We start from the raw sequence: 15,945 nt of genomic DNA, 5'->3' as shown, positions 1-15,945 counted from the left end.
TCTTTGTTTTCTCCATCTCATAACCTGCTCTCTTCAGCGGCTGATGAATAATCTTATGGCCTAACTCAGTCAAGGGGGCACTACAGCGAAAGTTGATTGTTTGGTCAAAACAACCTCGTACGTTATTTTCAATTAGAATTGCATCATTTTATATCCACACATTAATTTATTCCAATTAGACTTGTTTCAAATAAACTTCCTGGTACTAAAACAGAGAAATGGAAGCACCTGAGCAAAGAGAGACAGACAGACAGACTTGTGAAGGATATCTGTGATTTGTATGTTCTCAGACTTTCGCAACAAAAATTGTCCATCAAGTTCATTATGTTATCATGAAAGACTTTCATCTCGTGTTGGTACGGTGGCCTCGTATTGAGTATACTGGAGTCTCAGAGGTTCAGGGTTCATCTTGAGGTGAAATAAGCTATATTGGGGGATTTGTTTCCGGAAGCCAGGATAATTTCCAGAACCCAGTTGAACACACCATATCCCTCTAATTTAATTTAAAACAAACAAGTGAAAAGCCATTATGCCTCAAAATGTGGGGATGATTGTTTAGGGCATTGACCTGTTGTGGTGGAGAAGTATGTCTGAGTCCTGTTCAAAGGCTGTCAAGGCTGGAGTGTGCCGAGGCAGTGTTTCTGGACCCAGTCCTATTCCTATAATCTTCATCAATCATCTCTCTGGCTCTCTGGAAAATCCTCTTTATCCATTTGCTGATGACTACACCCTATGCCGTGACATCCCTCATCCTTCAGACAGGCAGGCTGCTGACTCTTCCCTCTCTCCGGACCTTGATACAATCACTCGCTGGTCAAACACTTGGAATATGTCTTTCAATCTTGAAAAAAAAATCTCACACGCTCGCTGTCTCTCTCCGAAAGGACTGGCTGCAATCCTCCCTCCATCTACCTTTTTAACAATCCCATTGAAGAAGTTCAATATCTCTAACTTTTGGACCTCATTATCAGCTCTGATCTTTCTTGGGCAAACCACACATTTCAAAGTTACCCTGAAAAGCTAGTCACTGACTAGGCATCCTCAATTGTGCAAAGTCCTTCCTTGGCACTCCTGAACTCTTATCCAACGACAAGTCCTTCATCCGTAGCTTGAGGAGGTACCTCTCTCTCTCTCTCTCTCTCTCTCTCTCTCTCTCTCTCTCTCTCTCTCTCTCTCTCTCTGGGCTGTTGCCCCTGTCTCACATCTTGTTCAGTGTGATGCCGTGGAAACCAGGACCTTCAAGATCAGTGGAATCTCCCGCATTGAAGCTGAGTCTACGGGCCTATCACGTTCACATTGCAGACATGTCAGTGGTCTCTCTGTCTTCTACCGCCTCCGTTCTGGTCTTGCATCCTCTGATCTCTCTGTGCTTTGTCCGCCCATGTTTCTGCACGAAGCACGCGGTCTACCAGCAACCCCCTTCTCGTGAAACTCTTAATATCCAGAATCACTGCTCACCTCCACTAATTCATTCCATCTTTTCCCACCTGTGGAACCAACCTGCACATTCTCTTCAATCCCGTTCTTCATGACAGCTGATCACCACCATCTCAGATCATTCCCCCATCAAAAACTATATTTTCTACCCCTGTTAACCCTCCCCAACGCAACCTCCTTCCAATTTTTCAGTTTATCCCTCTTAAGAGTTTTCTCCTGTATCCATCTTGTCCACCACCTGCGTATTCCCGTATCCTTCATTTGACACCACATCCCTTATTTCTCCAAGTTTCCCTGTATTTTGTCTCCCAGTGTTGGTTTGTTTCCCCCACTCTCTTTCTACAGTTACATCCTGACCAGTTCTACGTTCTCGCTCCTCCACGAGCCTCGGCACTTTGTGTTATAAAGATGGCCGTGTTGGACAAGCTCTTTTTGGAAATGCACGGCATCACCACATCGTGTTGTAAATGTAGTTTGAAGTTAAAGAGCACAACGTAGCAATGACAGCACGCAACACTAAGGATTACAATTGGAACCGTGATTTGAATTTTCAAAAACAAACAACAATGAGGATCTGGGAAACTTGCTTCTGTCTCTCAACAACCTCGCGGAATTTCAGGTGATTGAAGCTATCGTTTCAATTTAGACATGTTAGTACAACACCGAATTTTGCTTTCTTTACATCTGATATTGTTCATCAACCCCCGTGTTTGTTTGTTTTCAGGCTGGCAGGATAGCCTAGACCCCTAGATGTACTCGCACTCACCTCTTAGCTGTCTAGCCTGGGTTTAAATCTCAGCCGAACTATAAACTGTCATCTTGGTGTTTCGCATACAGGGTGATTCATCAACGCGTGAGCCATCCATTGGAAGTACAGGAGTAACCCATGTCTGCCAGCACCGGTTGTTGGTGGATGATAAAGACCCCACATCATCTTTTGCTAAGAGTAGGCGAGTTAACTTTAGCACCCTGGACAAATTACAAATTGCTGCTCAAATAGTGGTTAACAAGTGGTATGTTCTTCTCAGCTATGCCTTGCCACACCAGGTTCCACCACTTGTTATCTCAGAGTGGTTATTGTCTGGATCAGCAGATCCGACACGAGAAACACATTCATGTTCCCAAGTTGTTCACATGTCACATGTGAATGATCGTCTTCGTTTATAAAGGGCAAGCATGATGGTTTTTTTTGTTACGTAAACATGATCTCGTAACACTCCCCCCCTCCTGATAAAACTCCAATCAAGATATAGCCAAGGTGTCTGCATTTACAATATTGTTGCTCACAATGTTGATAGTCAACAAGAAGCAATCCATTCAAGCAGAGTAAGGCACTCCTGTACGAGTCTCGAGGAAGGTGTGTGTCGGATTTTGCAATTTTAACAATTTTGTTTAGCAATTTTAGCATCTCAGTATAAAAGGGTTACTCTTGTACTGGCACCAACAATATCCACAACTTTTCTCTCCCTGTTTGCGACACTGATATAATATATGGGTTCTTCATTTTGATCCTGACACCAAAGCTCAGAGTTGTACTATAGAAAGATCATGGGCTACTCACAAAAAAAATCACAAACAAAAAGAAGACGTCGTGCAGAGCACGGCACTTGCAAAATGCAGGAATAAAAAAAACATTTGACTTCAAAAATAATTGGTGGTTGAATTCAATGACCAAATATGCAAATCCTCTTCAAATTTCAAGTCAATCGGCTGAAAATTGAGGATTTTTAAAGATCTCACCTAAGCTGTTGACCTTTGGCCCATGTTGACATTTTGACCTTTTGACCTCAAAAAGAACAAGCTTCTTCCTTTTGACAAACTCTACCATGTGGCGAAGTTTCATGAAGACCTGTTTAAAATTGTGACCTATAGGCGACAAACAGACAAACAGACAGACAGAATAACAAAATCGACTGACCAATATTACTTGAAAAATCTTCCATTTTGCAAGTAACAAAATATCCAATGTGATGTCCTACACTTTCGGCTTCAGTGCGTACATTACATACGATATCTCGCTAACCCTCTTCCTTCTGCTCTCCCAGAACTTGAAAGAAGAAATTACCGGCTGTTGTGTCGAGATGGAAACCGTGCCAGAGTGTCACGATATAAGACTTGCAACATTGCACCAGTGTCACCACATGCTGTCGTGGGCCGTTCTGGAGAAAAGGAAACCAAGGATGCCATTCTGACCTTTCTGAAGCAAGCACAGGTTGGCATGGAGGTTCAGTATTAAAGGAGACCATAGTCAATGCAAACCAGACTCCGTGATGTATAATGGTTAGAGTGTCCGATCTGAGTCTGGGGGGGCGGGGGGGGGGGTCAGTGGTTCAAACCTTAACGGAGTCATACGAAAGACTTTTAAAAACATGGTGCACGCTGATTCCTTGCTTTATGGTCAGTATTTAAAAGTACAGAGCACATTTGCCAAAAAACTGTTTTGGAAGCACTAATGCTCTGTAATCTAAAAGTACGAGACATCAGAAAAAAAAGCCAAAGCAGTCAATGCACAGAATTCCCCCAATAATGTCTTATTAGCTACTTAATGGGTAAATATACATTTGGAGCCACCATTGTGGTACCGTAAATGTGATGTCTTGCAGGAGCAGATTTAGTGTAACATTTATGATTAAAATTTAATGAAATCCCTTCATTGGTCCAGAACAGCAGGTATGCCCTACCTCGTTGATTTAATTATTGTACAAATGATGGATGGAATCGACGCAGCGTTGATTTAGGTATGCTTACTGCCGTGGCAAGCAAGGAGAAGATAACGTTTCAGGCGTGAACCCTTTGTGGTATCCCATAACTAAATAGCTACGTGAAAGGTAATATTAAATGATCCCCAACCCCATTCCTTAGTGGGTGTAAGGAAGTCTTTTTTGGCACTCACACCAAATAGAAAAAAAAATATTTGATTTCTTCAAAATCCCAACAGGGTTAGAAGAGCTCTGGGAAACATCGGGTACCCACCAGGCAACGTGTCAGGTAACTGCCGGGCAACGTCAGGTACCCACCAATGTCAGGTAACCGCCAGGCAATGTCGGGTACCCACCAACGTCAGGTAACTGCCGGGCAACGTCGGGTACCCACCAACGTCAGGTAACCGTCAGGCAATGTCGGGTACCCACCAGGCAACATCAGGTAACCGCCGGGCAACGTCCGGTACTCACCAGGCCACGTCAGGTAATCGCCGGACAATGTTGGGTACTCACCAGGCAACATCAGGTAACCGCCAGGCAATGTCAGGTACCCACCAGGTGACATCAGGTAATTGCTGGGCAACGTCGGGTACCCACCAGGCAACATCAGGTAACCGCCAGGCAACATCAGGTAACCGCCAGGCAACTTCAGGTAACCGCCTGGCAACGTCAGATAACCCTGCTAGTTATTTATAAACAAATACAGTCGGTTTATAGGGACTTTTGAAGTGAAGCCCTGAGACAGCAGAGATGGTCTTCATTGCATAAAATATAACCACGGTTATTTTCTACCTGACAGAAGCTTTTTGGAAAGGACGGTGAGCATAAGAGCGAGTTCCGGTTATTTGGAGACAAGCGCAGCCAGGTTAACAACCCCATGTTTCGTGACTCGACCCAGGCACTGTTCAGACTCCCACCACTCTCTGACTACCACAGCTACCTGGGTTCGAAGTTCGTCCGTGCCTTGGAGCATTTGAGTGGGAAGGAAAGTGAGTCGAATGAATGTTTGATTGAACTAAATAGGTAATTGCTATTGCTGTAGATCATTGTCGTCATGTCTTTCATGCGATGTGCTTGCGTGGTTCATGTATGTCATCGCGCAAGGTGTCACGCACCGTTATATCATGGAGAAAGAAAATCGGAAAATGTGTTATTTCACTTTGACACCTGTGCCTTTGGCCATTGGGTGAATGCCTGAAGTTCCCTCGGCCAATGGATTAAGGAACAAGGGGTAGATCATCGACTCGAAGCTGCATGAGGGTTCGGGAGGCAGCGGAGCTTCATACAGCATGCCAAATGTATGCAGGTTGTATTATGTATCCATGAGATAATAAATTAAAAGGTTTAGGGTTTTCACCATGTATGAACTCTTAAATGAGCTATTTATATTATTTATACTTTAAAAAATGAAAACAACTCCAAAGTAAAACAAGAAGGTAGGCCTCAACGTTTCAGGCAACATGCTCTGCCTATTGGCAGGAGGAAGTAACTGGAATGAATGAATGAAGCTTTTACAACAACTCCTCACCCCCCCCCCCCAATTGGCTGATTATTGTGACGTGCTGGTTGGCTGTTGAATGCATGTTACTGACTGGTCGGTACATTTTGCTCATCATCGTTCAATACCCCAGTGTATTACAAGGAAATCTGACACAGGTGGAGGCCATTCAGCCCATCATGCCCATGTCAACACCACACTCATTTATCCACACAAGATCCAAGGAAGAAAATGCAAAAAAAGTTTTTAATTAATTAAATAATTGTGTTTTTTTTTTTTGTTTTGTTTTTTGTATTGTTTTTTTTCTTCCCCTCTGGGAGGGAGCATGGGCTTGGGTAAAAACATACATCACCCACACAACCCCCCTTGACAAGACCCCCACCAACAGCACTCCGTACACACGAACACAATCACCCATCGATGCTCATACTACCAAGAAGTCCTGTCAACATCCCCATACCCATCTCCATAACTTCCAGGTATCTATTTAATTGTAATTTAAACTTATCTACTGTTTCTGCTGCCACTACCTTTCCAGGGAGACCATTCCATACATTAACTACTCTCTGAGTCAAAGTCCCCTACCTTACTACCGTCTTCACTCTCCTCTTCCTTATTCTCAGGCCATGGCCCCTGGTCCTATCACTGTCTACTCTGTTGAATAATTAATCTTCACTTATTTTATCTCTACTTTTCATTTTCTTAAACATCTCTATCATATCTCCTTGTAACTGCCTCCTTTCTCGTGTATAAAGCCCTGTCTCCTTCAGCCGCTCCTCAGAGTCTAGCTAGGTCCGGAATCAATCTCGTAGCCCTGCGCTAAACCCTCTTCATGGCATCTTTGTCCTTCCTGAGTTGTGGTGACCAAAACTACACACAATATTCTAGATGTGGCCCTCACTAAATTCCTGTACAATGTTAACACCACCACTTTTGATTTAAAAATGATCTCCCTCCTTATAGAGCCTAAAACACCGTTTACTTTACCTATAGTTCGCTGCCTGGCATTGTGCTGTCTGTTTACCTATCATATCTATTACCACCCCTGATCCTCCTGTGTAAGTGTAACACGCTCAAAAATTACCCCTTGCATCCTGTAATTTCTATTTTCATTGTTCTTTCCCATCCCCAACACTTTACACTTGCTCAGGTTAAATTACATCTGCCAATCTTTTTCCCATTCTATACAAGTATCAATACTTTCCTGTATCTGATCACCACCCCCCCCCCTTTGCTATCCACCTCACCTTACCTCCAAACTTTGTGTCATCTGCAGATTCGGAAAGCCTCCTCCTCATCCAAATCATTGATGTAAATAATGAATAGTCATGGTATGAGTACTGATCTCTAAGGTACCCCACTACTTACATCCTCCCAGCAAGACATCCTCCCACTCACAACTACCCTTTGCTTCCTATCACGAAGCCAGTTTGCAATCCAATTAGCTACCTGAACAGCTTCCCCACAAGCCCTCACTTTGGCTAACAACCTCCGATGTGATACCTTATCAAATGTCTTCTTAAAGTCTAGATATACTATATCCACTGCCTTTCCCTCCTCCACCCAATCAGGCACTGCTTCGTAGAACTCCAAAAGATTTGTTAAACAGGAACTGCCTTTGGTAATCCCATGCTGACTTCCTTTAATTAGTTTGTATTTATTTAAATGGTTCCACATCCAGTCCCGAATTAACGTCTCCAACACCTTCCCCACAACTGAAGTCAAACTAACAGGTCTATAGTTTCCCCAATTCTTCTCTGGATCCTTTCTTAAACAATGCTGTTACATTTGCTGCTCTCCAATCCTCCGGTACCTGTCCTGACTCCAGGGAACTGTTGAAAATATCCGTTAACATCTCGCTAAAGTTTCTGTATTGCAAACTGTGGTTGGATTTGTTCAAAGTGACACCGATCATTTGTTTTTGATCTATCAAGCTCAGAAAAGAAAGTCTGCGGCACTGTCCTGTTTTGATAAACTTTTGCCGATACTGTCCCCCCCCCCCTCCAACTTGTATCTCAAACTGCAGAGACTGGACCGCTACGTTGGTGTTGCATCGGTGATGCAGAGAGGCAGAAATGTGATGCTTGGGATCCCAGTAAGAGAAAGTTGTTGTGTGTTGGTGCTACATCCATTGAGAGTTGCATCTGGAAAATCAAGGTCGGTGCACATCAAATACTGCATATTTACAATAATGGACACCTTAACAGCTTGGTGAAATCTCATAGCCATTTCACACTGCCCCTTTAATGTGATGGTCCATGGTATTGTGCTGTGAAGACCTCCTCCTTTTTATTGGCATCAACTGAGTGTTTACTTGCTACATATTTCTATAAACATGTGTATATTATATGGGCCTATGAAGTGATGCCCTGAGACAGCGGAGATGCTATTCATTGCATCATTGATGTCTTTCACACGTTCAAGAAATTCCACTCAAATTAAACCGTTTCATTCCATAAACACTTTTGCCATAAGCTTTCTGGCTGAAGGTGAACCCTAATATTTTGGGGGTCGTGCAGACGAAGAACGTCTCCACTTCGTGCTGGATCACTTCGACTCTGACATGAAATTGTGTATCCAGGTCTCACCACATGAGATGTTCTTCTGCAAAATACCTTTGTCTCTCTGGTGGTGTTCCGGGAGCTACGTTGCAATGGCCGCATGAGTTTTCTTTCGGTCAAATGTGAAGTCCACCTTTCACTCACTCTATAGAATATTTTTTTTTGGGGGGGTTTTACCTCCACCACTAAAGATGGATGGGGGTTATGTTTTCACCCCTGTCTGTCTGTCTGTCTGTGAACTTAAAAAAAAATCTTTAAAAGTTATGTACAGATTCAGACGAAATGTGGTGGACAGGTTGGCTTGTGACACTGACTAATTGATTCGATTTTGGTGAAAATCCTGCTTGAAGTATTTTGAGGGAAGAGTGGGAAAGAACAGTCTCTGGAAGGTGATTCCATCAACGGAGAAGCCATGAACAAAGGAGTTGAGATGCACAGTCAGGCTGGATTTTGGAAGTTTTGGCAGAATAGGGTTATTGGAAGAACACATACATCCTGATGTTGCTGGGGAGGGTTAGATTAAAAAAAACATAGACCACCAGGCTACCTGTGGTGTGAAAGCAACAGACCTGGTGCTTCGACGTCATCGTGGGAGATTCCAATAATGTTGAGAGCTTTTGATTCCACATAATCCAGGAGAGACCGATGTGGTGCTGGGATGCCAGCCCACCCATATGGGAGAGCAGTACTCTATTGAGTTATGGACAAAGGCCTTGAAAACACTGAGCAGCAGTATTGAACTAATTGGCCTCACTCAGCATTAAGAGAACTTTGAGGAATAACACATAACTGGTCTACAATAAAATGGTCCACGTCATCGTTGAAACACCCCTGGTATTTTGAGACTATAGTTGTATTTTATCATTGACACTACTGACTACTATGATCTGAATACAATAACAAATTTGATGTTTTGGACCATAAACTTTTTCCCAACTAATAACTAAATGACTCCGTTATTGTCTGTATAATAAAGCAGGAGTGTCTGTCTGTCTGTTTGTCTGTCTCTGAACTACTCCCTCAATTTTGGGGCGAGTCATGCCAAACTTTCTGTGGAACCATTTGGGGTCCCAGCGGGTGTCCGAAGGTTGGTGGGAGGTTTTATAAATTCCTCAATACAATTATGAGTTTGAGTTTCCATCTCTCTCTCTCTCTCTCTCTCTCTCTCTCTCTCTCTCTCTCTCTCTCTCTCTATCTCTATCTCTATCTCTATCTCTATCTCTATCTCTATCTCTATCTCTATCTCTATCTCTGTCTCTGTCTCTGTGTCTCTGTGTCTCTGTGTCTCTGTGTCTCTCTGTCTCTCTGTCTCTCTGTCTCTCTGTCTCTCTGTCTCTCTGTCTCTCTGTCTCTCTGTCTCTCTGTCTCTCTGTCTCTCTGTCTCTCTGTCTCTCTGTCTCTGTGTCTCTGTGTCTCTGTGTCTCTGTGTCTCTGTGTCTCTGTGTCTCTGTGTCTCTGTGTCTCTGTGTCTCTGTGTCTCTGTGTCTCTGTGTCTCTGTGTCTCTGTGTCTCTGTGTCTCTGTGTCTCTGTGTCTCTGTGTCTCTGTGTCTCTGTGTCTCTGTGTCTCTGCGTCTCTGTGTCTCTGTGTCTCTGTGTCTCTGTGTCTCTGTGTCTCTGTGTCTCTGTGTCTCTGTGTCTCTGTGTCTCTGTGTCTCTGTGTCTCTGTGTCTCTGTGTCTCTGTGTCTCTGTGTCTCTGTGTCTCTGTGTCTCTGTGTCTCTGTGTCTCTGTGTCTCTGTGTCTCTGTGTCTCTGTGTCTCTGTGTCTCTGTGTCTCTGTGTCTCTGTGTCTCTGTGTCTCTGTGTCTCTGTGTCTCTGTGTCTCTGTGTCTCTGTGTCTCTGTGTCTCTGTGTCTCTGTGTCTCTGTGTCTCTGTGTCTCTGTGTCTCTGTGTCTCTGTGTCTCTGTGTCTCTGTGTCTCTGTGTCTCTGTGTCTCTGTGTCTCTGTGTCTCTGTGTCTCTGTGTCTCTGTGTCTCTGTGTCTCTGTGTCTCTGTGTCTCTGTGTCTCTGTGTCTCTGTGTCTCTGTGTCTCTGTGTCTCTGTGTCTCTGTGTCTCTGTGTCTCTGTGTCTCTGTGTCTCTGTGTCTCTGTGTCTCTGTGTCTCTGTGTCTCTGTGTCTCTGTGTCTCTGTGTCTCTGTGTCTCTGTGTCTCTGTGTCTCTGTGTCTCTGTGTCTCTGTGTCTCTGTGTCTCTGTGTCTCTGTGTCTCTGTGTCTCTGTGTCTCTGTGTCTCTGTGTCTCTGTGTCTCTGTGTCTCTGTGTCTCTCTGTGTCTCTGTGTCTCTCTGTCTCTGTCTCTCTGTCTCTCTGTCTCTGTTTCTCTCTGTCTCTCTGTCTCTCTGTCTCTGTGTCTCTCTGTCTCTGTGTCTCTCTGTCTCTCTGTCTCTCTGTCTCTCTGTCTCTCTGTCTCTCTGTCTCTCTGTCTCTCTGTCTCTCTGTCTCTCTGTCTCTCTGTCTCTCTGTCTCTCTGTCTCTCTGTCTCTCTGTCTCTCTGTCTCTCTGTCTCTCTGTCTCTCTGTCTCTCTGTCTCTCTGTCTCTCTGTCTCTCTGTCTCTCTGTCTCTCTGTCTCTCTGTCTCTCTGTCTCTCTGTCTCTCTGTCTCTCTGTCTCTCTGTCTCTCTGTCTCTCTGTCTCTCTGTCTCTCTGTCTCTCTGTCTCTCTGTCTCTCTGTCTCTCTGTCTCTCTGTCTCTCTGTCTCTCTGTCTCTCTGTCTCTCTGTCTCTCTGTCTCTCTGTCTCTCTGTCTCTCTGTCTCTCTGTCTCTCTGTCTCTCTGTCTCTCTGTCTCTCTGTCTCTCTGTCTCTCTGTCTCTCTGTCTCTCTGTCTCTCTGTCTCTCTGTCTCTCTGTCTCTCTCTCTCTCTCTCTCTCTCTCTCTGTCTCTCTGTCTCTCTGTCTCTCTGTCTCTCTGTCTCTCTGTCTCTCTGTCTCTCTGTCTCTCTGTCTCTCTGTCTCTCTGTCTCTCTGTCTCTCTGTCTCTCTGTCTCTCTCTGTCTCTCTGTCTATCCCTCTCTATCTCTCTGCATGTAAACTCATTCACGGGTTCAGCATTCGCAGTTTCCCCATTTACCGCATGTGAAAACATTCGCTGGATCAGTAATATCTCAATACAATTGAGATTTTGCATTTTGTCCCGTTTGATGCCGATCGTTCTCCCAAAGATGGGGGGTGGGGGAAGATGAGGAATCCAGTCTATCAAGAGGTTTTGCAGTGAATTAAATTGTCTGCATGTATACACATTAGGGGGTTTGGTGTACCACGTTCACTTGAGACTTTTTGCTATTTTTCTGCAATAACCCATTTCCTTCATCATGGCACATAAGAGCCAATCGCCTCTCCCCAGCCAACACTATCATTGTTATCAGCTTCATCATCATCATTGCAGGTACATTGATTTTACACAGTACGACTCCCACAGTTTTGGGGCGAGCCCCAGTACATTTTCTGTGCAGCTTGTTGGGGTTTCTACACGTGTCCTAAAGTTGTTCGTCTTTCGGCTGCTCCCGTTAGGGGTCGCCACAGCGGATCATCCGTTATGATCTGCATACTGATTTGGCATAGGTTTTACGCCAGATGCCTTTCCTGACGCAACCCTGGTCGCCTCTTACGACACAGGGATAAGGATTGGGTTTCGCCATGATTCCGGGCTGCCCTATACCCTCTCATAGCAGAGCTCCCATCCTCAAGCGATCCTCCGAGTAGCCCGACACGTGTCCTAAAGTGGGTGACAATATTCATACAATTTCTCAAAAAATAATAAATTTTTTTGATATTTCAGGTTCCCACTCGTGCGTAGCACAGGTACCTCGCTAGTACTAGATATTACAATGTATGGTGTATTTTAAAACTATTTACAATGGAGAGTTAGAAGACAAATTTTAATAATGTATGGGATTGAAAACTGGGATCCGAGCATCATGAGTTAAGAGTGATCAGATCATTCACATGGGAATGGAAAACAAGGCAACCAGTCCCGATTCCGTTTCGCCAGATCAAGGAGGCAGATGCCATGACGCTGGATGGTGGATACGTGTACGCTGCCGGGAAGTGTGGACTTGTGCCTGTCATGTCCGAGTACTACAACAGTGGTGGGTTTGATGTTGTACTTATTATGTATTATTAACAGTTTACACTGTTTCAAAAATCAATCACTAATCAATAGGGGCAATAATGTCTGTAATATTTGTCATCCCCTTTGTTACAATTTCACCTTTCAACTCAACAATCGGCCTCATTTGGTACAATTTTTAAAGCACGGACACGTTGAGGAACCATCCGTTGTATGTACACGCGGTTGTATTGTTGTGGTGCCGGGTCTCAGTGGCGAGCACGACCGCTAGAGGGAGCAGTAGAGTCGTCTCCACCAAACACACCGGAATTTAGGTCGTGACCCTCGGATAAGTCCGAAAGGCACGGGCCCCTTACAGGACCATGAATCGCCAATAATTCGACCGCGTGGGGTAGGGTTAATTGCCAACTTCAATATACTGAAGTACCCACGCGGTAAAGCTACCGGGGAATTCACACCCTCGACAGGCCTCGAGTCGAACGAGCCGTTACCGTGCTCGAACCGTGTGAAACCCGAGCGGATGGTTACCGAGGTTTGTCGGTCCAAATGAACAATTTACTGCTTCGCTATTTCTCAACACACACTGTGCTAAGCCAATTAAAGGAACACAGAAACGAGCTGGAACATTTTCAAAAGGTATACTTATTTATAACAATAATCGGGGAGGGGAACACAGAGCAGAGTTATCACGAATTAAGAAAAGTATCAAATATATAAGCAATTCCTTAAATAATTCTACTTAGAGACAGGGCCCACAGACACACACACGCATGCACAAATACCCAGAAAGAGATGGACCTCGAGGTCGTTATTGCCCCTTCAGCTTGGAGGAAGACGAGTTGAGGGAAGAGAACGTGCTGGCTACCTGGCCACGTTCGCGCGGCTCGATGTCCGCAACTTCCCGGAGCACCAGTCGCCAAAGAATGGACCAGGGCAGCCGAACCCAGAGGAGGCAAGACGAGGTGATCTCCCGTGATGAGATGGTCGACCGCTTTTTGTAATGTGCCAGCCGAGATGCCTCGGATGCACGCGATGCAGTCAGCCACAGACCCAGACAGAAGCATGCTCAAGCAGACGGGACGCAATCTTCAATCCCTTTCTGTCGCTTTTTCGGGGCGGGTCTGCTCCCCCGTCGCCTGCTCTCATTGGGTGGACGGCGTGTCGTGGCTCCGCCTTCTTGAAAAGGACCGCCCCGGCTCTGGTCCACGCGTCGGCCATTAGGCGGAAAATGACGCATTCCCTTATTTGGCGCGCAGCCAGAGCGAAACGCTTCATGACCATATTTGGTGCGAAATCCACACCGCCTGGGGCATGGAATTCTGCACACGCCCGAATGCCGGTGAACTCGTGAAGAGCGCAGACAATGCCGTGAGCAGAGTGTTGTTGTCGTTGTTGGTGATGTAAAAATCCTAACTATAAAATAATTCACAGCGCACGTACAATTAATCACCCATTAAACATAGGACGGGACCCTACCTAAAAACACATACTTACTGATATAACTGATCTATAGGACCTGGATGTTGAGTGCTCATGGCTGCCAGATTCGTAACAGTATAATGGCTCGCACACATTGCGTGTATTTCCCAAACTTGCTCCATGGAAGAGAGACTGATCCGGGATTGGTGTATAGAAATGGGATACTTAAATGGGAACTAAATGTTAATTCCACAAATTTAGGATTACTCGATATGAGCATTATCAAAATTTTCACTTCATACACTTAGAAGAAATAAACAAATTGAGGAACAAATGCGAATTGTTCAGTAATTTCTGTGGGTTTTTTTCCAGTAATTTCCGTGGGCAGACATGCTTGATTTTGCAAGTCTCTTATTGGCTGTCAAAAAAAATTTGATGCAAATATGTTTTGAACGACATACAGGACTGACAGGGTGGCTCAGAAGTAGCAAAGTTGCTTTGGAGTCATCTCGTCTGTGTTTGATTTAGGCTAAGCGCATGTAAGTGGTTACCACCCCTATTTTCGGGCATACCCTGACTTGAGTGGCCTTTTTGAAAGTCACAAAGACTACTACTGGTCATGAAATTTGGTTCATTGCACAGACAGTGTTCCATAGGACCTTAAAATATATAGGTTCATGGGTCTATGATGTATATTACTGAATCTACTGGATTTTTATTGAATATACATGCCCAGTATTGGCCTTTTTTCTTGTTTCACCTTAAAATATGACATATATTAGACCATGCAAAAATACAACATATGAAACATTCTATATGAAATTTCTCATCTAATCAAAATGTTGTCACCCACTGTCTGAGAAAATCAGCATTTGTGTCGGTCAGTGGTGGATTCGCATGATATATGCACATTTTGGCATATTTTTATTTTTTCTTCTTTTATTGCCCTTTTAGAGCGTGGGACTATGAAACCTAACAAAATGACTAGTTTATCAATAACTCATATTTACGTGTCTTAAATTATTCAACTTATTACCAATAATCAATGTAAAAAAAATTGAGATGATCCGGATGGATACTTAATTATAGCGTCTTGACCGAACTTTCCAACCCAAATGTCCGACTGCACGTCACATTAAAAAAAAATGCTTTTATTCTTACTGTGCATCAGATTATTTTCACTCAAATTTATTTACAAATGGGGCACAGTGATTCAGATATAATAGTATAAAAAAATTGAAAACATGCATGGCTTTGGTTTAGAGTAATTTAGCATTTTTGTCCGACTGCACGTCACACTTTTTTTGAATTTGATAAAAAAATAAATTTTCTTAAAAATTTTTTTTTAAATATTTTTCCAGGTATTTAAAAAATATTTTGTTAATTTAGAAAGCAGTTAAAACAGTTTTGGAGAATTTCGAGAGCTTTTTGTTACTCCCAGAATTGATTGAATTGAAAATTTACGTCCAAGAATTTGCTTGATAAATCTTCTCTCTTTTAGTGCTTTTCAGCATCTGACAGTCACTGAATAGAGCAGTAATAAAAAATAGGTATGTATTATTTCTTAATAATCCCAGAAATTCTGATTTTGATTATTAGATTAGTTGCTAGAATAAGTTACATACTATGACCTTCATTTGTTTTGCCCAAAAAGAAAAAAAAGAAAAATTAGGTAATTTCATTGAAAACTCGCAAAACCATCAGAATTGGGACCCCTTCTTCAAAGTATCATATTTCGGTATATATATGTAAGTAAGCTATACTGTTTTTTGTTCTGAACTCAGTTAGACTTACACTTTCAGGAAAATGTAGTGAGAAGGCAATGGAACAAACTTCATTTTTTGACATTTTTGAAACAGAGTGGTAACCACTTACATGCGCTTAGCCTTTAATGACCACATCTCGCCCGCCAGGTGGTTAGGGGCCCAGAAGGTCACCGCTTCCTCTGGTTAATTTGCATGAGTGTTGGTGGTTAAAACCACATGACCTTGGGTGAAGCAGCTTGCGTCAAAAGCGGCCGAGCAAACCATTACAGGTGATTCATTTTCAATGGCACCTTAATGGTGCTCATGCAATCTCCCAGTCCATGGGTTTATTCCAATCCTCTTTACATACTATGGAGTCCCCATTCCCCAATGACCACAAAGCAGGTACGCATGAACAGAACCCCAGCGAGAAGAAGAATAAGAAGGAGAAGAAGAAAAAAGGGCTGCCAGCAGTGAAACAGACTGTAGTGAACGAAACAAAAGTAAACCCTCACACCC

General features: G+C 43.7%; 1 protein-coding gene across 1 annotated transcript in view; it reads left to right on the top strand.

Moving 5' to 3' along the window:
* LOC147009555 (serotransferrin-A-like) overlaps window positions 1–15,945 on the top strand; it is a 55,353-nt gene that overhangs the window by 15,576 nt on the left and 23,832 nt on the right. The window contains exons 7-10 of the mRNA XM_085862922.1: window positions 3,483–3,649; window positions 4,939–5,128; window positions 7,664–7,794; window positions 12,185–12,281. Of these exons, the coding sequence (XP_085719048.1) occupies window positions 3,483–3,649; window positions 4,939–5,128; window positions 7,664–7,794; window positions 12,185–12,281 (585 nt within the window). The remainder of the gene's footprint in view (window positions 1–3,482; window positions 3,650–4,938; window positions 5,129–7,663; window positions 7,795–12,184; window positions 12,282–15,945) is intronic.

Source organism: Eptatretus burgeri, chromosome 17 (genome assembly GCF_056783735.1).
Source record: "Eptatretus burgeri isolate ZD-2024b chromosome 17, Ebu_testis_v1, whole genome shotgun sequence".
Classification (NCBI taxonomy): Eukaryota; Metazoa; Chordata; class Myxini; order Myxiniformes; family Myxinidae; genus Eptatretus; species Eptatretus burgeri.
This window is presented reverse-complemented; position numbering and strand designations above follow the sequence as displayed.